The sequence below is a fragment of the Podarcis melisellensis genome (genome assembly GCF_964234715.1).
Source record: "Podarcis melisellensis genome assembly, chromosome: 17".
NCBI lineage: Eukaryota > Metazoa > Chordata > Lepidosauria > Squamata > Lacertidae > Podarcis > Podarcis melisellensis.
In genome coordinates this window covers 38,387,331-38,412,799 of record NC_138534.1, presented here as the reverse complement: position 1 = coordinate 38,412,799, position 25,469 = coordinate 38,387,331, and the positions used below count along the sequence as shown (strand labels likewise).

The 25,469-nt window shown below is 45.3% G+C and overlaps 3 protein-coding genes and 1 long non-coding RNA gene across 10 annotated transcripts in view; 1 reads left to right on the top strand and 3 right to left on the bottom strand.

Annotated features, from left to right (window-relative positions):
* Positions 1-10,290, bottom strand: part of PTPN6 (protein tyrosine phosphatase non-receptor type 6) — a gene marked incomplete at its 3' end in the record, with an annotated part of 39,926 nt that extends 29,636 nt beyond the window's left edge. Inside the window, exons 1-3 of one of the 4 annotated variants that reach the window (XM_081894267.1) lie at positions 10,120-10,290; positions 8,984-9,062; positions 1,297-1,419 (exon numbers count right to left, since the gene is read on the bottom strand). In XM_081894267.1, the coding sequence (XP_081750393.1) occupies positions 1,297-1,419; positions 8,984-8,997 (137 nt within the window). In that variant the 5' untranslated portion in view covers positions 8,998-9,062; positions 10,120-10,290. Of the gene's footprint in view, positions 1-1,296; positions 1,420-2,179; positions 2,431-8,983; positions 9,063-10,113 lie in introns of those variants that run through there. The other 3 variants (XM_081894265.1, XM_081894264.1, XM_081894266.1) reach the window with 3 other exon arrangements.
* Positions 1-25,469, top strand: part of LOC309360446 — a 359,212-nt gene that overhangs the window by 225,794 nt on the left and 107,949 nt on the right. The window lies entirely within an intron of this gene.
* On the bottom strand, positions 14,842-18,428 carry LOC309360279 (protein C10). The gene is made up of 3 exons (XM_081894961.1): positions 18,147-18,428; positions 16,710-16,886; positions 14,842-15,183 (listed from the first exon to the last, which is right to left on the bottom strand). Exons 1-3 carry the CDS (start codon positions 18,220-18,222, stop codon positions 15,035-15,037), a joined length of 402 nt encoding a protein of 133 aa, XP_081751087.1. The 5' UTR covers positions 18,223-18,428; the 3' UTR covers positions 14,842-15,034.
* Positions 24,467-25,469, bottom strand: part of ATN1 (atrophin 1) — a 40,269-nt gene continuing 39,266 nt past the window's right edge. For all 4 annotated transcript variants that reach the window (XM_081893828.1, XM_081893826.1, XM_081893829.1 and 1 more), the window contains one exon: positions 24,467-25,451. In XM_081893828.1, the coding sequence (XP_081749954.1) occupies positions 25,418-25,451 (34 nt within the window). In that variant the 3' untranslated portion in view covers positions 24,467-25,417. The remainder of the gene's footprint in view (positions 25,452-25,469) is intronic.

Genomic DNA, 25,469 nt, shown 5'->3' with positions numbered 1-25,469 from the left:
CCCCCTGCAATGCTGGAATCTCAACTAAAGCACCCATGGAAGGTGGATCCACGACAGACACGAAACATCAGGAAGAGCTTTCTGGCTGTAAGTCTGTGGTTCTAGTGAAATGTCTCAAGCAGTTGGATTTTCACATCCCTGAGATGGAGAAGAACTCAGCAGACAGCATCTGCCCCAGCATCTGTCTAGAACGACCACGAAGCTGGTGAAGGAAGTCCACAGCCTTAAGGGAGTGTCTGCACCCTCAGCCTAATGGCAGAACAGGACCTTCCAACTCCAGTTTCTGTCAGCTTTCCAGATGCTGTCAACTTGAGCAATTGGTTGGCAACTGAGGGAGAAGTAAGTTTATAACCTGGGCTTATTTGGCCTAACTAAATCTGGCCTGCCCATTCTTTAGGGGTGGAACGGGGATCTAGTTGCCAGAAAAGTAGGTTAGGGAAGGAGAAACAACTATTTTTCTTCTTCTTGCTCCGTTCCTCTCCACCTTAGCTTTAACATACAGAGATACCTCCAGTTAAGAACTTAATTCGTTCTGGAGGTAGGTCCGTTCTTAACCTGAAACTGTTCTTAACCTGAAGCACCACTTTAGCTAGTGGGGCCTCCTGCTGCTACCACACCGCTGCTGCGCGATTTCTGTTCTCATCCTGAAGCAAAGTTCTTAACCCGAGGTACTATTTCTGGGTTAGCAGAGTCTGTAACCTGAAGCGTATGTAACCCAAGGTACCACTGTTTTGTTTTTCCACTGGCCTCCACCCTGGCTTTACCAAAAACTCTCCCATATCCCCCCATCCGCTGCAAAAAAAGGGGCTATACTTTACTTGCTCTGACCCAGAAAAATTCACTCCCAGATCCTGGGAATCATATGCGTTGGATCATGTACTCCAACCTCCTGCAATTGCAGCTGTCCCATTCAGGGATCGAATGTGCAACCTTGGTGTTATCAGCACCAAGCTCTGGCCAACTGTGCTGTCCAGGCATAAGGAGAAGGCAACAAGCCCCCTGTGGTCCCATGTTTCTCTTTAACCATTCAACCCATCCATGCTGCAGTCCCTGCTTTCCCACCCAGACTGACTCTTGAAACTCCTGTTTCAGTTTGCCTCAGAGTTTTCTGGATACCACTTTAAAAATTAACTATGAGGACAGGCACAAGCGGCTGTTACCCCCATCAATCGCAGAGGGAAACCTCTGTGCGTCTGTAGGGCTCAACTATTTATGTGAGGTGGGTCCAGGCAAATGGACAGACAGTCCCATGGAGAGGTCCATGGAAGGGAAAGAGAATGGTGCTCGGACGATTACCTGACAGAAAGGGAAAAATCTCCCTTGTTCTTCCGGCTGGGGCGAGCCAAAAAACTTCCATGAACTCCTCGTGCTTTGAGTAAGACCTCAGCATCGATGCCACTCAGGTCACGGTGGAACCACCTGGATTACGAGGGGGGAGGGAGAGAGAGAGATAGGAAAATGAGGATATAATAATAAACTGGGAGAAATGGAGGGAGGATACATTCATCATGAGGAGGGTTCCTCAAGACTACTACACCTCAAGAAGGGCCAGAAGGCAGACATTCTTCTCCCAGAATCCTCTCCCCTCCACTTAGTTCCAGCAAAACCCTAGTTCACACATGCATGTTCAAAGGCAACATCAACCAGTGAGCTTTTCAAGGCATTCATGTCACACATTCAGCTGTCCTTCATCAATGGCACACCCATACCTTCCTTTCACCCTAAGTGCTCTCTAGATCCAGGTTCTTTCCCCAGGAAAATCCGTTCTTTAATGCTGAATTGGAACAAACAGCAATCTGGGCTTCCCACAGATTGGCGTTTGCTCCGATCCAGCGGTAAATAATGGGGTTTTTTTGTGGGGAAAGCGCCTGGGCAAAAAAAAAGCGCTCAGACACGGTGCTTTAAAGTGTGGAACTGTACCTAGAAATGTGACACAAAAGTCTGGATGACCCCTATGTAGGCAACTTTCCTGAGGGAGCAAAATGCCAGCCATTGAGAGCTCTGGGCTCTCTCTCAGTCCCAGCCACCAAATCCATAAAGCTCTACACAACTAACAGAACGGCCTCCTTACACTCACGCATAACACAACATCCTAGCTGTAGTCCCGGGGCAGGAACTTTCGAAGTCCGGGATAAAGAAGGGGTTGGCCTTCCATTTGCATTCCCAGCTCTTTCCTTACCTCATTATCGTCAGCAGGCAACAGGCGGAACCGAAAGAACAGCAAAATAATAGCAACAACTGGAGGGACTCGCTTTAAGATGTCGATAGAGGAGGAGTCAGCATTGACTTGGTGAGGCTCGCTAACTTTAAACGTTCCTTCGCTGCCTCTGTCCACCTACAGCACACGTTTCCTCGGCCTCCTGGCTTCCATGGTGTCCAATGCCTATTTGGGTTGGTGGGTAGGGGCAGACAGACCCAACTGAGGCAAGTGCACAGTTCAGAGCTGGCGTTCACTATTACAGGAACAGGAAGCATATCTAACTTATCGCCCCTATACATGCAAGCTGCTCTGCATACACTTCTGCTTCTCCTTTTGGGTCCCTCTCCTTCCGTTCCCTCCTCCCCCCTGCACCAGTATTTCTGGGGGGGTTTTCGTGGGGAGGGAGGCTGCGAGGGCAAGACAGCATGTTTAACTGACACCTGTGGGGAACACACACTGGCAACAAATGCAGGGATGATACAAAAACAGTGGTACCCAAGAAAGGTACGGGATACGGGATGGATACAAAGGACTGTTTGTCAAGGCGCAGCATACCATAGCATGCTCATGTAACAATTTAGTAAGCTGGTTGCCTCTACTATTCAGTCCAGAGGCAGGGAGAATTTTGCCACTCTCTGGCTACTTCCCTAGATTTGTGATCAGACGGAGAAGTGTGGTAAGATTTTTCTCACAGCCTGGCAAGATGATATAGGGAACGAGCCTATCAAGTGGCTATATGCATACAGTGTGGTAAGTTACTATTGGGGGAATTATTGTTTCTTTATTTTATTATTTATTAAATTTGCAGCATGTCCTTCATCCGTAGATCTCAGGGCCGTTCACAACATAAAATTACAATATGAAAGGAGGAAGATGGAGTCTGTGGAACTGGCAAAGCTAAGAGCAAGAATGAAGAGATCACAAAGACGAAACATTCTCTGAGGATTGGAGACCTTTTGCAGACCATCTAAAGAACTATCATAGTTGCACGAAAACATGAGTAGGATTTGAAATATGAGCAGCAGTAAGGCTAATAATTTAGGATGGATATATGGAGTGTTATAAGATAAAATATTAAAGGGTGTGGGAATACAATGCATAAATTAAAGGTAGTGTTGATGGTAAATATAAACTTTTGAAAACTAAATAAGCATTTTTTTAATTAATTAAAAAAATACAATATATAAGACACAAGATCTCAGGGCTAAACCTTGTAATTCTGGACCATATTTTTTTGCAGACTTGACTTCCAGAGACTACAAACTTCCACCAGTCCCAGCCAGCAGATTTGCTGTGGATATTGGTTGGCCATAATAAAGGAACACTTTAGAAAGAAAGCAAAAAACAAACAAACAGCCCACCTCTGTGAATTCTGTTCTAACAGGTCAGAACAGCTACGTGTGTTTGACCTTTAAATATTTACTGCCCCATGCAACCGCTCAGGTGGATTGTGCAATCGCCTTGGCCTTGTGATTCTGTTGCAAGAACTTCTTTCCGAAGAGATGCTGTCTTGCAAAGCTGCATTGCCTTGCTATAACTCTTTGCTGGTCTACACTGAACATTTAGAGTGATGCCTGCACAGTCTTTAGTTTAAGGGATGGTATATTTTCAAGAGCTCAGCCAAGGTGGCCTGAAAATGGCAATGGTAAATAGATGAAAAGAACGCTGTTTCAGTTAATCAGACTGAGAGCCAAGGGTTCTATTTAGTGTACAAACATTGCTGTAACCTTTAGATAGGGTTTCCAGGACCAAAAAACGTAGCAAGCCTTCATTCCCACAGAAAGATTTAATAAAGCACTGGTCTTCAGCGACTGAATTGAGGTACTCAGACTGGATCTTGACCACATCTAAGATGGGTTGCACCAGAAGCTCAAAACCATCACCACTTTCTTCTTCTAAGTGAACACACTTTTTGTTATATAGAGGAGGAACACAGAACAAGAGAGCAAGGAAAATAGATAAATTAGGTCAAAGCACTGTGGAGACTACAAATGGGCTCTGTTTCTCTGCAGACCCACACGAAGAAGACCTTACGCTATCCTAGTCCTGTTAGCTGCTATTGTGTGTGGCAGGCAGAGAGGAGACGTTCTTTCTGGAAATTATGTATTTATATTTATTTCATGGGACGCGGGTGGCGCTGTGGGTAAAACCTCAGCACCTAGGACTTGCCGATCGTCAGGTCGGTGGTTCGAATCCCCGCGGTGGGGTGCGCTCCCGTTGCTCGGTCCCAGCGCCTGCCAACCTAGCAGTTCGAAAGCAACCCGGGTGCAAGTAGATAAATAGGGACCGCTTACTAGCGGGAAGGTAAACGGCGTTTCCGTGTGCTGCACTGGCTCGCCAGATGCAGCTTGTCACGCTGGCCACATGACCCGGAAGTGTCTACGGACAGCGCTGGCCCCCAGCCTCTTAAGTGAGATGAGCACACAACCCTAGATTCTGTCAAGACTGGCCTGTACGGGCAGGGGTACCTTTACCTTTACCTTTATTTATTTCACAAGATTTATATACGGCTTAGTTATAACAGCAGCAACAACTTCTCATTGCATAGGCTTCATAGATTAGTGAGAATGATGTTTCTGACGAAGAAGACTCTAGCCCAAGAAAGCTTATACCATTAAAAATTGTTACAGTGGTGCCTCGCAAGACGAAAAGAATCCGTTCTGCGAGTCTCTTCATCTAGCGGTTTTTTCGTCTTGCGAAGCAAGCCCATTGACGGATTAGCGGATTAGCGCTATTAGCCCTATTAGCCGCTTTTAGCAGCTTATCGGCTTAGCAGATAAGCGGATAAGCGGCTTAGCGGCTTAGAAAAAGGGGGGGGGGAAACCCCGCAGGAACTCGCAAGACATTTTCGTCTTGCGAAGCAAGCCCATAGGAAATTCGTTTTGCGAAGCACCTCCAAAACAGAAAACTCTTTCGTCTAGCGAGTTTTCCGTCTTGCGAGGCATTCGTCTTGCGGGGCACCACTGTACTCTTTAAGGTGGAAGTGCTGCACATCCTCCAAGTGTCACTATTTTCCAGAGACAGCCATCCCGGTTTCTGATTTGATCCCAGAATGTCCGACTTTTCCTTAGGACATTCCTATTTTCATTGGAGAAATGTTGGGGAGGGTATAGAGTTATGTGACTCCCGAGCCAAGGAGATAACCCTTAGAAGACATCTGAAGGCAGCCCTGTATAGGGACATTTTAAAATGTTTAATGTTTTATTATGTTTTTATATATGTTGGGGCAACCCAGTCAGGTGGACGAGGTATTATTATTATTATTATTATTATTATTATTATTATTATTATTTTTTTTAAAATAATTTTTATTAAGGTTTTCCAAATTAAAACAAATAAAATCCAATTCATAAACTTTTTCCAATATCCAGGACTTCCCCTCCCCACCCCCTCTTGTGTTCCAAATCTTCCAAAAAAGCAATAATATTCAACAAATTCTTATTCCCAAAATACACTCATCATCAATAACTCAATTTATCCAAATTTCCATCCCCTAAGGTCGACCTATTCCCTTCCACGAGTTCCCCCCTTTCAAATATAATACAGATGAAAATAGAGTAAAAACAAACAATAATTTTACAACCTTTGGATTCCAAATTTCCCTCCCCTCTTTCCCTGTTGCGTTCCCCCTATCCCTCCACTTCTAGTGTCTTCCTGATGAACCCACCTTTCACTAAACCCACATCCCTCTGGTTCTTTACCGGCCTTTTTTTTTTTTTAAAAAAATGGCATATATTAAACTTCTGGCATTTTTAAAATTACAGATGTCCAATCATAGAAGGAGTCTATCAAAGGGGGCCCATTTCTTCTATCCAGATTTTTATATCCAGGAGTATAAACTCCAATTTTATATCCATAAGCTTGTCAAATCTGGATATCCCAAATGTTCCCACTCCAATTCTGTCCAGTTCTTGTTGTTTCCTTGTTCTTGTCAATCACTCTCCTCCTTTTTACTTCCCTGTTCCCTCACAGAAATGTTCTTTTTCCAAAGGCTTCTAGTGTCTCTACAGAGGCTTGTTATTCAGGAGCAAAACATTACATCATGTTCCTTTCATTTTTCAACAGATTAATCCATTGTTTCCAGTAAAGTGTAGGCCTCTGTAGACAAAATAATGTTCCATTTCTGCAGTTTCCCAGGAGATTAAAAGTTCTATCCAACTGTTCAAGTTTCCCGTCGAAAACACATGCAATGTCCCTCAGCTCCTCTAGGTGGATTACAATAACAAAGTTCCCTTCCAGATCACATCCGTCAGTCCAAATAACTTATAAATCCTTATTTGAAACAATTTATCTCCAATTTATAACAAATGTAGCCGGCAAAGTCCTCATAACAAAGTCTCAATTTCATTCTTCCATTTTGACAGCTCTTTGACAGCTGTCAAAACCTCCGTTGTTCTTCTCCAGGCATTTTCACGAATCGCTCCAGGGATTCCGGGGGGGTTACTTTTTAATACAAATTCCACTTTTCTCCTCCAGCTCAATCTTATAAATTTCCCTCGCGAAGTTGCTAGTTCGGCAAGATAAGGTTCTTCTCGATCTTAGTTATCCAGTCCTTTGTTTTGGCTCTTCTACAATTTGGGGGGGGGGCTGACTTCCTTTTTTCCACCTCCCCCGTTCGCTCCAAATTCTAAAAATTTATCCCTCTTTTTAGTCCATATTCCAATTACTCACGGGTTCTTCTTTTGGGTCCAAATTTTCAATAGAAGAAGTCAGCGCTCTCCGCCGGATGGCATGCGGCTGCGCTCGGCAGGGATAGCAGAGGACTCAAAGCACCACGCTCCTCCCCGGCACCCGATCCGTAGCCTTTAAAAAGGCTCCTTCACGAATCGAGAGGGCGCTGACGGTGCCAGCCGAGTCTCCATGTCCACGGCCTCCGTGGCCGTGGTTTTTAAGGGTCCCCGCATCGCCGGTGCGGTAGGACCCAGCCCCTGCCGAGCAGGCTCCCTCCGGAGCTCGGAGGGAGCCCGCCATTTGGCGATGGCGCCGACCCGGAAGTCCTATTATTATTATTATTGAATAGGATTTTTTTTTTTATCAGAAATGTTGGAGGTCATGTTGCTGTCGTTTTGCTAAAATTGTACAGTGGCCTTCTTCAGTAGTAATAGTAATAAATTACTACTACTACTACTACTACTACTACTACTACACCCCACCCTGGGCAAAAAAACCCACCCCTCAAGCACCCAGGGGGAATTTCCAGAAAATCTATTTATTTATTTTGTGAATTTCCTAAAAAAAAAAGAAAAAAGTGAGAAACTTCAAATTGTTTTCAAAGCTCAACAACTTTGATCCCCCCTCTTCAAAACAAGCTTCTGTGTCCAGATTTTCACTCTCTGAAATATGGCAACCCTGTAAAAATAGTTTTGTGTTATGCCAAGCCCATCATGGCAGCCATTTTGTGACTGGCACTCTCAAAATGTGAAATGTTCCCACTGGTTCAAAAAGGCTGGAGATCCCTAATAGATAGTAGACCATTCGGATATTGGTTTCAAGTGCCTTATCACTACCCTTACAATAATTTAATCTGCCACCAATCCCATGTCCAGATCCGCTAGCTGTATTTTCCATTCAACAGAGTTTAGACAGAAAAAGAGATAAGGGGAAATCCATCCACAAGGCATCTCCGTTCCCAACACAACAAACTGACGTTTGATGAAATGCTATAGCATTTCAAGGCAAGCAGAAAGAAACTGAAGTAATTGAAAATAAATGTGGGGCCGGATGGGATTATGCAGACCCTCCAAGTGTCCTCATTTTCCTGAAATGTCCTGTTTCTCCTTAGGACATCCCTATTTTCGTTGGAGAAATGTTGGAGGATATGGTCGGACATCCCTGTTTTCATCGGAGGGTATAAGTAACTATACAACCATGAGAAGACACCTGAAGGAAGTCCTGTTTAGGGAAGTTTTTTAACGTTTAATATTTTATTATGTTTTTCTATATGTTGGAAACCTCTGGAGTGACTGGGGCAACCCTGTCAGATCGGTGGGGTATAAATTATAACATTATTATTATGATGATGGAATAGGATGTCCCTATTTTCATTGGAGAAATGTTGGAGGGTATGGATTATGCAAATCATTGAACATTGAGCTGTGATGCTTTGAATTCTATCCTATTGAATCCTAAAAGTAAGTACTGTACACTTGTACCTTGATTGTCAAACAGCTTAGTTCTCGAATGTTTTGGCTCTTGAACGTTGCAAACCCGGAAGTGACTGTTCCAGTTTGCGAACTATTTTTGGAAGCTGAACATCCGATGGGGCTTCCACAGCTTCCTGCAGCCAATCAGAAGCCGCGTGTTGGTTTCCGAACGTTTTGAAAGCCGAACGGACTTCCGGAACGGATTCTGTTTGACTTCCAAAGTACGACGGTACTAGTCAGTAGATACTGAATGCACAGCGATTGCATCTGCCCAGAGTTGATTCGGGTTTTAAGAGTGAAAACACCCACCAACCGAAAAACAAAAGCAATAAACCCTATCCTAAAGGCATCATTGCCCACTTTGATGGTTATGTGTCATAAATTATCTAATGGGAAATAAGCATATTGAGTTGGATGTTGAAAGACTGCCTTTCTGTTCTGCTAAAATGTGTGGTCAGGATAGACCCCCAACATCAAAGCTTATGGTGCCCATAATCCAGAAGGTTAACTAAACTTCCAGATTCCATTTCCTTACAGGCAGTTTTTGTTTTCCTTCACACATATAATTCTTCAGTGATCAATTAGGTTCCTCAACTCTGCTAGGCAAAAGTTTTGAATCCCTGATGGGAGAGAGACATACCTGCAGGATGGCATCGGGACCTCAGAGGTCCCCCACAAAGAAAGCTTGAGAAAACAAGGTACCACGGCCTACAGTCCTTCTGGAAAGAAAGGCGAGAAAAGGAGAGAAACAATATATACAATATTCAGTGAGCACAAAGGCGGCTCACATAACATCAATAATACAGAAATCAGCCTCCTGTAATTTTTAAAAATATATATGAAACTAATATTGTACAATTGCTTTGCATATCTACTCTGAAGTAAGACCCCTTGGGTTCAATGGAACTTACTCCCTGGTAAATGTTACCATCTTATTTTTTTTTATTTTTTGCCACCTTAAACTACACGAGGAAAGGCAAGGTAGAAGACTTCTAAATTTTAAGAAAGGAATAACGAAAGTATATAAATTGTGTTGTTCCAAGGGGTGTTCGCCTCACAGCAGTCTTTTTTCACTTCTTCTGAGGACTGTTTTGTTTGTTTCACTGCTCTTTGACAATGTGTAACATGAGAAAATAACAAAAAATCTAAATAGCAAAAATATGTAGAAAATTTGTTTACAATGCAAATGCTCTGTTCATGTACTCTTTGGCAAGCTGGCTACATTACAGTTTCAACAACAAGTGTGCATTTTCCTGAGACTTATCTATGTGTAGATTATTTTTAAAAAAATTCTCTTGTTTTCTAAGAATTCAAGAGCTGGCTGTATCTCTCAGCATAACTAATTTATATGCACATTACTGTCACAGTCCAGATCATTCATTCTTCACCTGAAGCTTCTGTTTTTTGTTACAACCATTTAAACACCCCCTCACAATCTAACCACACCAATTTTACCGTTCTTCCTTTTTGCAGCTTCTTTAACCAGTCCGAGAAGCTACGGGGTGAGTGAGTGTTAAAGTCGCTATATCCCAACTCTCAATCACACTGAGACATCTTCCCAAACAGATTCGTAGAACATTGTGTTGCCACCAGATGTGTAAAAAATCCAGTGTGTGCGTTCTGACATTACCAGTATCTGCTTTAAGAGAGAACAATATATGCTCCTAATTTTTGCTGCAGCTACTGGGACCAAAGCTGGAGGCCCAGAGGAAAGCAAACTTTCCCTGGGGCACCCACATTAAATCCAAACAGAAAAGGCCCAGAACTCACGTTTACCTGCCCGGGCAAGAAGCCTCTTCCTTAGTAACATGGATATAGCCGAAGAAGAAGGAAGCCCCAGTTCAGATGGCCGTTCTAAGCACAAAAGGCTCCATTCTTTCCCCTGGCGAGTGTCTCCCTGAGCTATAGTTAATAAATACACAAGGGAGTGTGTAAGGGGGAGAGAGGCTGAACCTGAGCAGGTAACTAGAGGAGGGACTGCCTCTTTGCTCCACCCCATCCACCTTCTGCAGAGGCCCTGACTGGGTGGATCTGCAAGCAATTTGCAACAGAGACACCGAAAGCCAAAACAGGTTCATCTCTGAGCCAGATACCTCTGTCAAATGCCACTCATCTTTTTTTTTTTCCATGCAGCTTTCTGTTTTAGCCTCAGCACAGATGTCTGCCGCTTTTTCCAAACTCAGGGGCCGCTGTTGGTGGTTTATACAAATGTGGTCTTTTCTCACACAAGCCTTCTTCTCCTTCGCCAGTTTGAATATCGATCCTCCGGCAAAGCTTCTGTACACAAGCACTCTCAAAGGGTGCCTAAGAGGCCTAGAGATCGTTTTTCAAAAAAGGGTTTATTGGGATTCCATTGTCGCCACAGTGGCAAACTGGAATCTGGTTTGCGCTATTTCGGATGCCCTGCGATGGAACACTGAACATACACGGACAACTTCCTTGTGCAAATGAAATTAAGCATGTTCAAAAGAAAGTTAGGCTGGAGCGCTTCTCCTTGATGGGTAGTTTTCTAGATGCGGGGATATTTTTTAAAAATAGTGATGGAGAAGCATTCCCTTATGGAAGGCACCACTTGTAGAGTGAAACTGAAATGGTACAGCTCAGGACGAAGATGCAAATGACAGCGATAAGGTCTCCCATAATCTTCCACATCTGCTTCTAGGGACATCCAGTTTGGACACTTCTCCCTTGTACTTTATGGATTTAAGTACCTCTCCCTCAAAGGTCCGTATAGTTAAAGCTATGGTTTTCCCAATAGTGATGTATGGAAGTGAGAGCTGGACCATAAAGAAGGCTGATCGCTGAAGAATTGATGCTTTTGAATTGTGGTGCTGGAGAAGACTCTTGAGAGTCCCATGGACTGCAAGAAGATCAAACCTCTCCATTCTAAAGGAAATCAGCCCTGAGTGCTCACTGGAAGGACAGATCCTGAAGCTGAGGCTCCAAGACTTTGGCCACCTCATGAGCAGAGAAGACTCCCTGTAAAAGACCCTGATGTTGGGAAAGATGGAGGGCACAAGGAGAAGGGGATGACAGAGGACGAGGTGGTGGGACAGTGTTCTCGAAGCTACCAGCATGAGTTTGACCAAACTGCGGGAGGCAGTGGAAGACAGGGGGGCCTGGTGTGCTCTGGTCCAGGGGGTCACGAAGAGTCGGACACGACTAAACAACTAAACAACAACCCTCAAAGCTACTATTAACTGCAGGGGATAGAGACGAACAAGTAGCCCCTTGCCCTTATCCTCTTCATGCCCAATGTCAACTCTAAGGCAAGTGGGGGTGAGGGGCACGGGACGGGACTTAAGTCAGAGAAACAGTGAAGGAAGTAAGGGTTAACCCATGGGTAGGCAAACTAAGGCCCAGGGGCTGGATCAGGCCCAATCGCCTTCTAAATCCAGCCTATGGATGGTCCGGGAATCAGCGTGTTTTTACATGAGTAGAATGTGTCCTTTTATTTAAAATGCATCTCTGGGTTATTTGTGGGGCATAGGAATTCATTCATTTTTCCCACCTCAAAATATAGTCCAACCCCCCACAAGGTCTGAGGGGCAGTGGAAAACTTTGCTGACCCCCGGGTTAAACCCTTTCCCTGTTTCTTTGCCAAGATTTTAGAAAGGGATCAGAATTGTTTTTCATGAATATGAAAGACGTCCAGCTCTGTGACTGGATCTCTCCCCTCACGTGTAATTTGGCCCTCAGACACACATAATAGGTTTCATTACCTCAGTGAGCATTAAATCCTGTTTGGAGTTATTCCAAGGCGAAGTGCAGAGCCACTCATAAGCAACAACCAATGACAAAAAGAGCCATTTTAGCATCCTTTATGTTAGAATTACCAAGTGGATGGTCACCCACATCTTCCCCCTCTGTGTAATGGAGGATTTGATTTCCGTATAGTACTGCATTTCCCCCCGTACAAAGGATTCTGCTCTTCAGAAAGCAGGGCACCCAAAGGAGCCACCTTCAATGGAGACAATATTTCTTGTTCCTTCATATCTTACAAACTTCGATTTATGTCATTATATAGCATTGAGGGTCAGGGCCGCAGGTGGCGCTGTGGGTTAAATCACAGAGCCTAGGACTTGCCGATCAGAAGATCAGTGGTTCGAATCCCCGCGATGGGGTGAGCTCCCGTTGCTCGGTCCCTGCTCCTGCCAACCTAGCAGTTCGAAAGCACGTCAGAGTGCAAGTAGATAAATAAGTACCACTCCGGCGGGAAGATGAACGGCGTTTCCGTGCGCTGCTCTGGTTCACCAGAAGCGGCTTAGTCATGCTGGCCACATGACCCGGAAGCTGTACGCCGGCTCTCTTGGCCAATAAAGCGAGATGAGCGCCGCAACCCCAGAGTCGGTCACAACTGGACCTAATGGTCAGGGGTCCCTTTACCTTTGCCTATAGCATTGATCACTACAAACTATAGCAAATATTTCAAGAATGTGACTTGTCTGTTCCTTCTGTTGCGCTGGTCATTCAGGAGGTTACTGGGTAATGCAGGTCCCCCGTCTCCCAAAGGTGGTACGGGGATTTATTTTTGTACGATGTAGCATAACAAGTAATGGCCATGCCGTTGGAAGAAATGTTCGACAAACAAAAGTTGCTCTTGTACATAACAACTATCTTCCAGTTCATACAAGATCTTTAAAACAAAACAAAAAACAACCTTATCTGAAGTGAGTAAGCAGTTGGCATATTATCAGATACAGATTGCAATCTGCAAGTATTAATAAATGTTCCTGATTGCTAGCGGAAATTTGCCCTTATCGTAAGCTGATTCAAGTGCGTGAAGCGATAATGGAGCTCCCATGGGCCAGGATTTGCCCCACTGCGTGGGTGGACATGATGGAGAAATGCCTTTGGATACAAGGCAAATTTCATATCCTGTGCCAACTGTCCTGTTTCTATACATTTCTAATCATCAGGGTGCCTTGGGTTACATACACCCTTAAATTTCAGCGTTCTGCCTCATAGGAAAGTGTCATAACACCTTTTCCTTGTTCTTGAATCATTATTATCCCTCTTTATATGCTTGTGTGTATATTCAGGATTCATTCTGGAAGCACTGATACATTTCTGACTGCTATGGCAACCTCTGTCTTTTCCCACCATGGGTGATTTATGTGTGTGTGTGACGTGCAACTCCCACAGTCCAATTTGTTTGGGATGCTGCCCTCTAATGTCCGGTGAATTCATTTACTTTAAAATTAGTTTTTGTTAATTTTCAGAATTACAGAACTGCAAACAAATCTTACCAAAATGGGTAAACAGGAAAAGTTGTATGCAAAACGTGAAAAACTATTGCTCATAAACTTATGCTCATTCCACTGCCCATTGTTTCACTGCCCATTCCACAAAAGCACATATGCCATGCTGTGACCCTCTGAAACTCCTCCTGTCCTATTTAAAACAAAATAAGGTCTTCTCATATGGAATAAAACCTTTTTTTCTTTCTTTCCTGAGCAGGTCCAGCTTTTGAGCCAAACCAAAACCCAAACATTAGACTACCAGGCCCCAACAGTGGTTCCCTCAAAATGCTGCCGGAAAGGAATAATTCAAACAATCATTCTTGCCACCATCATCAGGAAACCAATGAGTTTGTAGTCCTTATCCTCTTTGGTTTTGGCCGTCCCAAATGTTTAGAAGCACTACTGCAGCTTTTGGTAAAAGGTATTGCAGAGTAATCTGATCTCCTGGGGGCTGGGGATGGAATCCTCTCAAACTATTGCTATGGTAGGAGAACTCCCAAAATAAAATTATTCATGAGGTAAAATTATTTCTAGGGAGGCATGAACAAATCATTATTCCCCTCCCCTTTTTTGGCCTGGTAATCAGTTTTGCAAGGGACGCAAGTGGCACTGTGGTCTAAACCACTGAGCCTTGGGCTTGCCAATCAGGTTGGCGGTTCGAATCCCCGCGATGGGGTGAGCTCCCGTTGCTCAGTCCCAGCTCCTGCCAACCTAGCAGTTCGAAAGCACGTCAAAGTGCAAGTAGATAAATAGGTACCGCTCTGGCAGGAAGGTAAACAGCATTTCCGTGCGCTGCTCTGGTTTGCCAGAAGCGGCTTAGTCATGTTGGCCACATGAGCTGGAAAAACTGTCTGCGGACAAACACCGGCTCCTCGGCCAGTAAAGCGAGATGAGCACTGCAAACCCAAAGTCATTCACAACTCGACTTAACTGTCAGGGGTCCTTTACCTTTTTTAAAAAAATCAGCTTTGCAGCATGCTTTGAAGAACTACGTTTTGTATCCTCAATTTCAGAAGATATGTGTGCACAAAATTTTACATATCCAGACTGTGGGAAATCGTTTTAACAATTTTGATAGCCCAGTAAGTGAGCCTAGATACCAATGTGCTTATTCTCCTTCTCAGGACCGAGCCAACTGATTTTATGAGGATTCCAGGTTGTATGTGTGTGTCGAGAGAACAGGAATGGAGCGTATTAACCAAACCTCTTCTCCCACCATGGGGCAGGACTCCGTCAGAAATATGCAGGTAGATAATTTACAAACAAGCAACATTTATTGACAAGCACAAAAAATACATAATATATGATGCAAAACAAGGACTGCTCACAAGAAGTCAAAAGCATCTCTCATGACAACGGAAAGAAGACGATGTCCAAGAATCAAGTTAACACTGCCGGAAGGGCAGCAGCATAATTTAGACAGGAAAAGGCGGCAGAGGTTGCCTGCTTCACGATGCTGCCACACCCCCTGCCCCAGTCCCATGGGGGGGCAGTGTCATTGGAGGCAGGAACATGGATTTTAGCTTCCCAGACATGCTTGCAATCTCGGGGTCCTGAGACTCGTACGATTTTATCAATCGGGCAAACTTTAGGACTCCTAGGGGAAAAAGGACGATAAAGTGAAATCCAATTTATCCACCAGAACACTAACTTCTTATTGCTCTTATTACCATGCTCTGCAAAACTGCATGACAAGCAAGGAAACTTCTTTTGGATCAGCCAAGCAATCAATGGGGCACCTTCCTTTTTTTGCCAATTAATTTTTTAAATTGATTTTCAAAAATTTTAACAAATTAATTAAAATTTAAAAGTTGACTTCCCACCCTTTTCCAGATGTTTCTTTTCTCTCCCTCCTTTGCTGCTCTCACAACAACATACCTTTCCCTAATTTCTATTAATTTCCCACCCTTTCTCAATTTCCACCTGCTGGGCAGGTTTCGATTCCTGCTTAGACTTTTGTTTAACTATAACATTTCCCCAGTTATTCAAGTGGAGTTATTCTTCCTTCATCTATCCATATAAACCGTAAATCACAATTTTTAAATCGTATTTCCTCCAGTGCAACTTGTTAATCTTGCCTTTATGCATTCACAACGCTATAATTAAAAGGGGTAATTCTATAATCTTCTTTAACCCCAGCATTCTATTCAAACTTCACAATCCTCACAAACATCTGGAAAATCTCCTGATCCTGCATGTTATGAAGTTCCCTTTAAGCAAATCAAACTTTGACGATATCCATTTCCCCAGGCTTAATCTTCTAGCTGTGTCCATGGTCTAATAATAATAATAATAATAATAATAATAATAATAATAATAATAATAATAATAATAATAATAATAATAATTATTTATTATTTGTACCCCGCCCATATGGCTGAGTTTCCCCAGCCACTCTGGGCAGCTCCCAATCAAGTGTTAAAAACAGTACAGCATTAAATATTAAAAACTTTCCTAAACAGGGCTGCCTTCAGATGTCTTTTAAAAAGAAGATAGCTGCTTATTTCCTTCACATCTGAAGGGAGGGTGTTCCACAGGGCAGGTGCCACTACCGAGAAGGCCCTCTGTCTGGTTCCCTGTAACCTCACTTCTCGCAGTGAGGGAACTGCCTGAAGGCCCTCAGTGCTGGACCTCAGTGTTCGGGCTGAACGATGGGGGTGGAGACGCTCCTTCAGGTATACAGGACCGAGGCCGTTTAGGGCTTTAAATTGTGCTTTGAATTGTGCTCAGAAAAGTAGTGGGAGCCAATGCAGATCTCTCAGGACCGGTGTTATGTGGTCCCAGCGGCCACTGCTAGTCCCCAGTCTAGCTGCCGCATTCTGGATTAATTGCAGTTTCCGGATCACCTTCAAAGGTAGCCCCACGTAGAGCGCATTGCAGTAGTCTACGTGGGAGATAACCAGAGCATGCACCACTCTGGTGAGACAGTCTGCGGGCAGGTAGGGTCTCAGCCTGCGTACCAGATGAAGCTGGTAGACAGCTGCCCTGGACACAGAATTAACCTGCGCCTCCATGGACAGCTGTGAGTCCAGAATGATGGGACGCATCTTGTGTTTGTGTCACCCCACAAGGAACGTGAGTCAGTCTAGCCCCTTCCCCTCCACTTCAGCACTTTGAACTCACCTTCCCCATCATTGCTGAAGCCGTAGGCTTTGATCACATCCTGCTGGATCTGAGTAGCCACAGGCAGCAGGAACTGGAGCATCTTCCCCATGTCATTGCAGGCGTTGTCCCTCGCCTCCTCCATGCGCTGGGCATTTTCCGGCGCACCAAATGCCTTGATCACTTCAGCCAGAACCACTGGGGAAGAAAGCAGAAGGACTGTTGCCACTAAGCAGTCACAAACCTGCGAGGAACTTCCAACATTGGAAGAATGGCAGGTCAAGATGGTGGAATACACAGAGTTGGCAAAGTTGACGGGGGAAATCCGGAATCAGCGCGATGAACTGTTTCAAAAGGACTGGAGCAAATTTGTATTTTATATGAAAGAAAACTGTAAACATCTGAAAATGTTTGTAGGTTTGAATTGAAATGTTTTGTAATGTGAATATAAGGAACTGATTTGCATATAATGAGGTGAAATATTAAAAGAAGACAGAAGGTAAAAAAGTGGTTATAGAAATGCTAAGAATTTAGTAAAGATGTTCGGAAGTCAGGAAGAGGGAGGGAAGGAAGTCAATGCTCGGTCTGAGTAATGTATCAGGTTACAGAATTATGTAACAAAATGTGAATATGATAAATATGGAAAACTCCAAAAAAATCATTATATAAAAAAACCCACCTGCAAACCATACACACAGCAAGTGGAACACGCGAGCCATAGGCACTGACTCTATAAGGCTGAGGTGTCTTCAAGTGCCCAGAAAGTCTGTTGGGACAGGTTTGTGCCACCCCAGTCTTGAGGGGCCAGGCCTTGCCACGGTGGGCCTTGCTGCTGTGGCTGCAGACCTCGCTGCCCAATGTTGGGCAGAAATCAGCACCTCCGAGACAGGCGCATGCCTCCACCTGCTAATATTTTATCCACGAGGATCAAATCTCACCCTACCAGCATGAGTTTGACCAAACTGCGGGAGACAGTGGAAGACAGGAGTGCCTGGCGTGCTCTGGTCCAGGGGGTCACGAAGAGGCGGACATGACTAAGCGACTAAACAACAACAACAACAAATACTGTAGTTCAAGCTAAAGCCTTTGACTGTGTCAACCACACCAAACTATGGCAAGTTCTTAAAGAAAGGGGAGTGCCTGATCACCTCATCTGTCTCCTGAGAAATCTCTATGTGGGACAAGAAGCTACAGGTAGAACTGGATATGGAACAACTGATTGGTTCAAAATTGGGAAAGGAGTACGACAAGGCTGCATATTGTCTCCCTGTTTATTTAACTCAGATATGCAGAATTCATCATGTGAAAGGCTGGGCTGGATGAATCCCAAGCCGGAATTAAGATTGCCGGAAGAAACGACTAAACAGCAGCAGCAGCAACAATTATCATCATCATCATCATCATCATTTCATCTACAAGGGAGGTGGATTTCGCCCCCGATGCGGGTCCTCCTCTCACCTTTGGCTTGCTCGGCTGTTAGGGAGACGGGCTGGGCCTGGGCCGAGGCGGCCACGGGGCGCTGCAGGCTGGACATGCGGCGGCCGAAGGGAGGAGAGGCGCGGGCGGCGAAGAGGAGTCCCGGGAGATCGGAGCGGGCGGCGGCGCCGGGGCTCCCTCCGCTGCTGGCTGCGCGCCCTGCTCAGGCGCCGGGAGGAGCAGCCGCGCGTCTTCCTCCTTCGCCCCGCCGGGAAGACGCAGCAGCAGCTGCTTTGCAAAGCATCCCTCCCCGCCCCGGAACGTGTGGACCCGCCTTCCCACTTCCGCGCTGCCAAGCGGGTTGGAAACGCCCCGCTCCGGCGATGACGTCACTTGAAAGCTGAAGGGAACCTCCCCGAGCAGGGGCAGTCGAGCTGCAGATTGTTTGGAGGGTGCAAAGCAGCGCTTGGCTTGTTCTCTTTGGCTGCTGTTTCGTTGTTTCAGAGATTCGAATAAATGCCCTATTGATTTGTGAATGCTGCAATATGACTTCTTCTCTTTCGCTGTAATAGTGACACATAGGATTTATTTTTTTTTAGTTGCTGCTTTGTTCATAGCGCTTTATAGATGACTGTTTTTTGTAACGATTGGTTAATTATTTTGTATGATTTATGCAGGGCCGGATTTAGGTTTGATGAGGCCCTAAGCTACTCAAGGTAATGGAGCCCTTTTTATGTCCAGCTGTCCTTTGTCAACAACAAATTGACGCTGTTTTTTCTGTTGAGTATATTGTTGTTGTTTAGTCGTGTCCGCCTCTTCGTGACCCCCTGGGCCAGAGCACACCAGGCACACTGTCTTCCACTGCCTCCCGCAGTTTGGTCAAACTCATGTTCGTAGCTTCCAGAACACTGTCCCACCATCTCGTCCTCTGTCGTCCCCTTCTCCTTGTGCCCTCCATCTTTCCCAACATCAGGGTCTTTTCCAGGGAGTCTTCTCTTCTCCTAAGGTGGCCAAAGTAATAGAGCCTCAGCTTCAGGATCTGTCCTTCCAGTGAGCACTCAGGGCTGGTTTCCTTCAGAATGGAGAGGTTTGATCTTCTTGCAGTCCATGGGACTCTCAAGAGTCTCCTCCAGCACCAGAATTCAAAAGCATCAATTCTTCAGCAATCAGCCTTCTTTATGGTCCAGCTCTCACTTCCATATATCACTACTTGGCAAACCATAGCTTTAACTATACAGACCTTTGTTGGCAAAGTGATGTCTCTGCTTTTTAAGATGCTGTCTAGGTTTGACATTGCTTTTCTCCCAAGAAGCAGGCGTCTTTTAATTTCATGGCTGGTGTCACCATCTGCAGGGATCATAAATGCCCTATTGATTTGTTAATCCTGCAATGACTTCTTTTTTTCTTTCTGAAGAAGTGTGCATGCACACGAAAGCTCATACCAAGAACTAACTTAGTTGGTCTTTAAGGTACTACTGGAAGGATTTTTTTTCTTTTTTGCTGTAATAGTGACACATAGGATTTTATTTTTTTTTAGTTGCTGCTTTGTTCATAGCGCTTTATACATGATTTTTTTTTGTAATGACTGGTTAATTATTTTATATGATTTATGGAGGGCCTGATTTAGGTTTGATGAGGCGCTAAGCTACTGAAGGTATTGGGGCCCTTTATATGTCCAGCTGTCCTTTGTCAACAACAAATTGACACTGTTTTTTCTGTTGAGTATATGCTATATGGTAATTTATGGGCCTAAGAGGTATCCAAAACCATTTGCACATGCAGAATGTAGGCACCCTATATATAGAAATGAGCAAACCAGTGATATTTTAGGGAGCAGGCAAGCAGGCAGGGCCCATGACTTACATCATAGGAGCCTACACAACACAAAACACTGCTGCTGTATGTAGGTTATATTTTATTTGTTTTTTATTTTATATTTTGGAAATGTACATCCAGTTTTCTTCCCTTTGAATTTTTTGGGGCCCCCAAGAGAGTGGGGCCCTAAACTATAGCTTGTCTAGCGTATACATAAATCTGGCACTGGATTTATGCCTTACTTGCGCTGTTCTGTCTCGCTCTATTATGTTACTGTTGTTTATTGCTTGTAAGCCACCTTGGGATTCATAGAATTGTAGAGTTAGAAAGGGACCCCCAGGGGTCATCCAGTCAAACCCCCTGCAATGCAGGAATTCATTTGAATAAAAAGCAGCAGAGAAATACAGTCAGTCGCACAGTCAATCAAATGGGTTGCACAGCAAGGTGCTCCCATGGCCTGATCCTGCAGGGTTTGCTTGATGGTCTTCTGCCCTTCTGTTTTGCTCCTTCGTCTTCCTCCTCAGGATATATAGAGCGTGTCATTTTGGCTGCATGCAGGTTGTGGGTTGTCACGGGGTTCTTGCACTCCATGACCCGCAGATCTGTTAGAGGCCCGGGCGGTGAATTTCAAAGCAAGAGGCCGACTTACTGATCAGTATTGTTTAAAACTGTTCCCCCGCCCCAACAATTGAAAACCCTCAATTCCAGTCTGATCTCATTTATAGGAGCACAATTCAAAGTGTTGGTGCTGACCTTTAAAGCCCTAAACGGCCTCGGTCCAGTATACCTGAAGGAGCATCTCCACCCCCATCGTTCTGCCCGGATACTGAGGTCCAGCGCCGAGGGCCTTCTGGCAGTTCCCTCGCTGCAAGAAGCCAAGTTACAAGGAACCAGGCAGAGGGTCTTCTCAGTAGTGGCGCCCACCATGTGGAATGCCCTCCCATCAGATGTCAAAGAAATAAATAACTACCAGACTTTTAGAAGACATCTGAAGGCAGCCCTGTTCAGGGAAGCTTTTAATGTTTCATAGATTCTTGTATTTTAATACTCTGTTGGAGGCTGCCCAGAGTGGCCACAGAGGCCCGGCCAGATGGGCGGGGTATAAACGATAAAGTATTATTATAGGAGACAAGAGAGATGCAGCTCTTGGTTGTACTGCAAATACGAAGGGACATGATCCGGGTGAAATCAAGAGCTTCCAGTCCTCATTGACTGAAATAGGAAGATATGCTAAAGAAATGCTTCACGTCCATTGGGCTTGAAAATAAGTTAACTCTAGTGACTATAGCACCCCGAGTGCATTTGCTCTAAAAACATTGCATGTTCCGAGGTTCTTTGGCTTAGGTATGATTTGCTCACGAGGACAGGACTTGTGCCCACTCGTGAAAATACTGTATGGGGGAACCCATGCAGCGGCACTTTTTGAAAGCTTAATCCCGCCTCTCTTCCTATTATATGGATACGAAGGAAAGGAAATGCAACGAAAGAACACATAATGGCTTTTGTAATCTGCAGTTTGATCAGATTTAGGGTGGCTCTCCACAGCTGCAGCAGAAAGCCTGCTGGACAAATCCAAAGAGAGCAGGAATCACTAGGCGCAACAAAAAGAAATCGCTTGACGTTTGTCCACCAAGAACAGAATACGGTTTAGGTGACAGTGACCAGTACTCCCTGCTTGCGGCGCAACGCAAAGCGTCAACAGCGGTGGGAAAAGCAACCCCCTTTTCTGCTGAATTTAGATTTACCCTTGAAAATGAAGCTTTGGGCACTGTAGAGCTCATATGCTAAAAGTTATGGCTTCCACTGGACACAGTGACTTAAGGTCCACGCCCCTGCCAGTTGACGGATCCCAGGGGAGGAGCTCGAATATAGGTTCGGAATTTCAAAGCGGAAGAGAGGTGGTTTTTAAAGCCACAGGGCTTCTTCATAATGGGGTGTCGTGGAAAAAGGGAATAGCTAAATCCTTAGGGTTTCACTGGAGGTTTTTGAATGGTTGCTCCAAGTCTGATACCCTGCATCTGAAACAACCATAAATGCAAAAGCTATGGTGCATCACAGTGCGGTACCTACACCACCTTTCACCACTTAGGTTGGAGTTCCTGGGATAGCTCAGTTGGTAGAGCATGAGGCTCTTAATTTCAGGGTTGTGGGTTCAAGTCCTACTGGGGGGGGGGGAATCCTTCCTTGCAGCGGGTCAGACTAGAATCAGTGGATCTCAACCTGTGGGTCCCCAGATGTTGTTGGACTAAAACTCCCATCACCCCAAGCTAGCAAGGCCAGAGCTCAGGGATGATGGGAGTTGTAGTCCAACAACATCTGGAAGCCCACAGATGATCCTTGTGGTCCCTTCCAACTCTACAATTCTGTGGCTTTTAGTCTACGAAAAGGATGCAGGTCGTCTTGCAAGGCTGTGAAAGCACCCTCTATTCATTTCCCTCCGGGAAAACGAACCATTTATGGCTGAATTGTTACAGACATTGACCAGGTTTTCTGTGAATTGATGTTTGTTCCAATTCAGTGGTGCGCAGTGGGTTGAAAAGCCTCTCCACCCCGTGCCTAGAAAGTAGAGAGACACGCAGAAGATGTGGAACAAGCAGAGGTGTGGATGAACCCTTTGGATGCAGGCCTGGCTCTTAACAGGACAGCCTCTTGTTCTTACTCAGAAGTTCCCCCACAAACCACATTGAAAGTTGTTTGGTCCACTTTTCGGGGTGGATGCCAGCAGGCAGCTGGTTATTTTGGCTGTTGCTGGTGTACCTAATGTCCTTGTCTGTGCCGTGTGCCCACACACCTCCCCAGTGGACATCTGCTCGCTATGAAGAATGCGGCTGTTGAAACATCCATTCCTGCCGCCCACCAAGGGTCAGTAGTGGGGGGTGGGAGGGGAGTAAGAGGAGGGCCAAGCTCAAAGGGGGCTAAAATTAAGACACTTGTTGATTTGGTATCTGATAAGCTTTGTAACTTGCTTTTTATGCACATTGTACCAAGATGCGTCACACACTCAGCTATGAGCTGCCGATTTAAGCAAGAGATGAGATTTGGTCAAATGCATCTTTTACTCAGACAAGATCCATTGAAATGAATGCACTTAACTTTTTATCATGTTAATTAATTCAATGGATCTGCTCTAAGGGCTCACTCACACTTTTGCAAAACCCACATTTTTATTGTATCGTGTACCGATAAATTTCCCCATGCCTGATAGCTATTCTTGATGCTCTATGTGTGTGCCTTGCAAAAATCCGATCTCACTCACTGAATCCGGATCTTATCAGATGCGTGGACAATCCAAAGAGAGGTCTTGCTGCAGTTCAGTGGGCAAGATCGGATTTTTGCACGGCAGAGCCGTGGAACAGTAAAGGAAACACTTGGACCCACGGGAATTAATCGGCGCACTGTCAGATCAAAATACGGCCAAGTAAGAGTGTGGATGAGCTGTAATTAAGTTAGCTGAATATTACTCAGAAGTTTTTAAACTGGCAGGTTTTTCCGGATTAAAGTTGAAAGTGGGCATTGTGTACTCCCCCCTCCCATGTGCATAAACCTTTGTGCAAGTAAGGGTGCTATAGGTGAGAACGGTTTATGCATTTCAGCCCCAGAAAAAGAATAGAAATGAATTGCGCCTGTGGGTCCGTCACGTTATCTTACACGAGTATATGCACTGGTGCATTCCTCCACTGCACAGAAGGTATGCCTGGTGAACCCAGTCTTTTCAATAATTGATCCCTATTACCAGGGATGTAAAGTGAAGCGAGAGCAGCAGAAAAAAATGTCCCCTACCTAAACCTCCCAAACCTGACTGGGGATTCCACTAATGCAAGCACAAACCAACATTCTGCTTGCTACTGGAAGCGCAGTATGAAAACCTACCGTATTTTTCGTTCTGTAAGACGCACCAGACCACAAGACGCACCTAGTTTTTGGAGGAGGAAAACAAGAAAAAAAATATTCTGAATCTCAGTAGCCCGAACAGCAAGAGGGATCGCTGCGCAGTGAAAGCAGCAATCCCTCTTGCTGTTCTGGCTTCTGGGATAGCTGCGCAGCCTGCATTCTCTCCATAAGACACACACACATTTCCCCTTATTTTTTAGAAGGGAAAAAGTGAGTCTTATAGAGCAAAAAATACGGTAACTAAAGATTCCGTGGTGGTAGTTTGCAAGGAGGAACTGGGTTCATCCAGCCACTTGCCCAAAGCACACGTCAGGAGACACTGAACTGCAGAGCTCTGGAGAAAGGAGAGCTTCAGAATGACAAAACCACCCCACTCTAATCCAGAGCAACAGATCCTGTTTCCGGCAGTGTCCTGTTCCACTTCCACACTTTGCAACAAAATAGCAGGGGATGTGGTTTCAAAAATCTTATCCTCTTGGTAATAATAGCACCCGCGGGGAGTACAGAAAACGAACAAAGCAGAACAGTTTCCAGTACGCTTCTTTTTTTGTTGTTGTTGCTTTGCTAGTTTCTTTCTCTCCCCCTCCCCACCCCCTGCCCCAGACTTTTAAGAGCGCCCTTTATATAAAAAATATTAGAATGTGGGGCGGGGGAAATTGGGTGTGTAGGGAGATTCTCCTCCCATAGTTGGGCATCTTTTAATGTTCTTATGTAAATATATATGAGGACAGATCAAGATATACAACCGTGAGATTAGACACACACACGGGGAGATCAAGGAACCACAAATTGCTACGCAAAACCGCCACGTCTAACAGAATGTGCATGAGTTAAAAGTACATCAACTGGAAGGGGGTGGAGGGGGAAAGGGGCAGCTGCCATCGTGGAAAGTCCCAAACGTGCTTTTTTTCGTCACTCGGCTGCATCCACCTCTGCCCTCCTCACCCCTGTGAGATGGGAGGGGAAAGGGCAGTTGCCATCCTTCAAACAGTCCTGCAGCTCGCCAGTGCTCCTTCCCTCTAGGCATGGATACGAAGAAAAAAGGCAGCTGCCCTCTTGGAACAGTCCTGTGGCACTTTGCACCTCTCGGCTCGGCCCCCGTCTCTCAGGGGGCTGAGCAAGACCGTGGCCATGCCTTCTTGAAACGTCCAGCGAGTCTTCTGGACTCTCTCCTGCGTCGAGGCATGGAGGAAGGGGCTTTTGGAGACTCCCCCCATGCCTTTCGAAGTTCCTGCTGACTGGCCACAATTTGCCCGAGGATTGCAGGGGGTGGGGTGGGGAGGGCAGAAAAATTGATGCACGATGGTTTATATACCTTTGCTTACAGGATACAAGGGCACATTTAGCCACAGGTTCGGAATCCTTGCCTGGTGTTTGGCGCCCCGCTTGTCCTTCCCCTTTCGCCACCCTCCCTCCCGCCAGGGGTCAGCCTGCTTTCGTCCCTCTCCCATTAAACGACATTAGAAGTTGTGTCACTGTGCAGCTTCCAGGGTTTGGTTGGCAAATCTTCCTCTCTTCCTCTCTCTCTCTCGCTCTCTCTCTCTCTCAGAAGCAGCAGCAGCAGCACCCAGAGAGTCAATGACATCGCCATGGGGAATGGGATCTGCTTAGAGGGGCTTGTCGCTTTCTTTTTTCAGGTGACTGGGGAGAAGAGCAAGG

Coding starts and splice junctions, on each gene's coding strand:
- LOC309360279 (XM_081894961.1), bottom strand. CDS start 18,222: ATGTCCAGCCTGCAGCGCCCCGTGGCCGCCTCGGCCCAGGCCCAGCCC. Junction 16,887..18,146: donor AACAGCCGAGCAAGCCAAAG/GTGAGAGGAGGA, acceptor TTTCTTCCCCAG/TGGTTCTGGCTGAAGTGATC. Junction 15,184..16,709: donor CTTCAGCAATGATGGGGAAG/GTGAGTTCAAAG, acceptor TTTTTCCCCTAG/GAGTCCTAAAGTTTGCCCGA.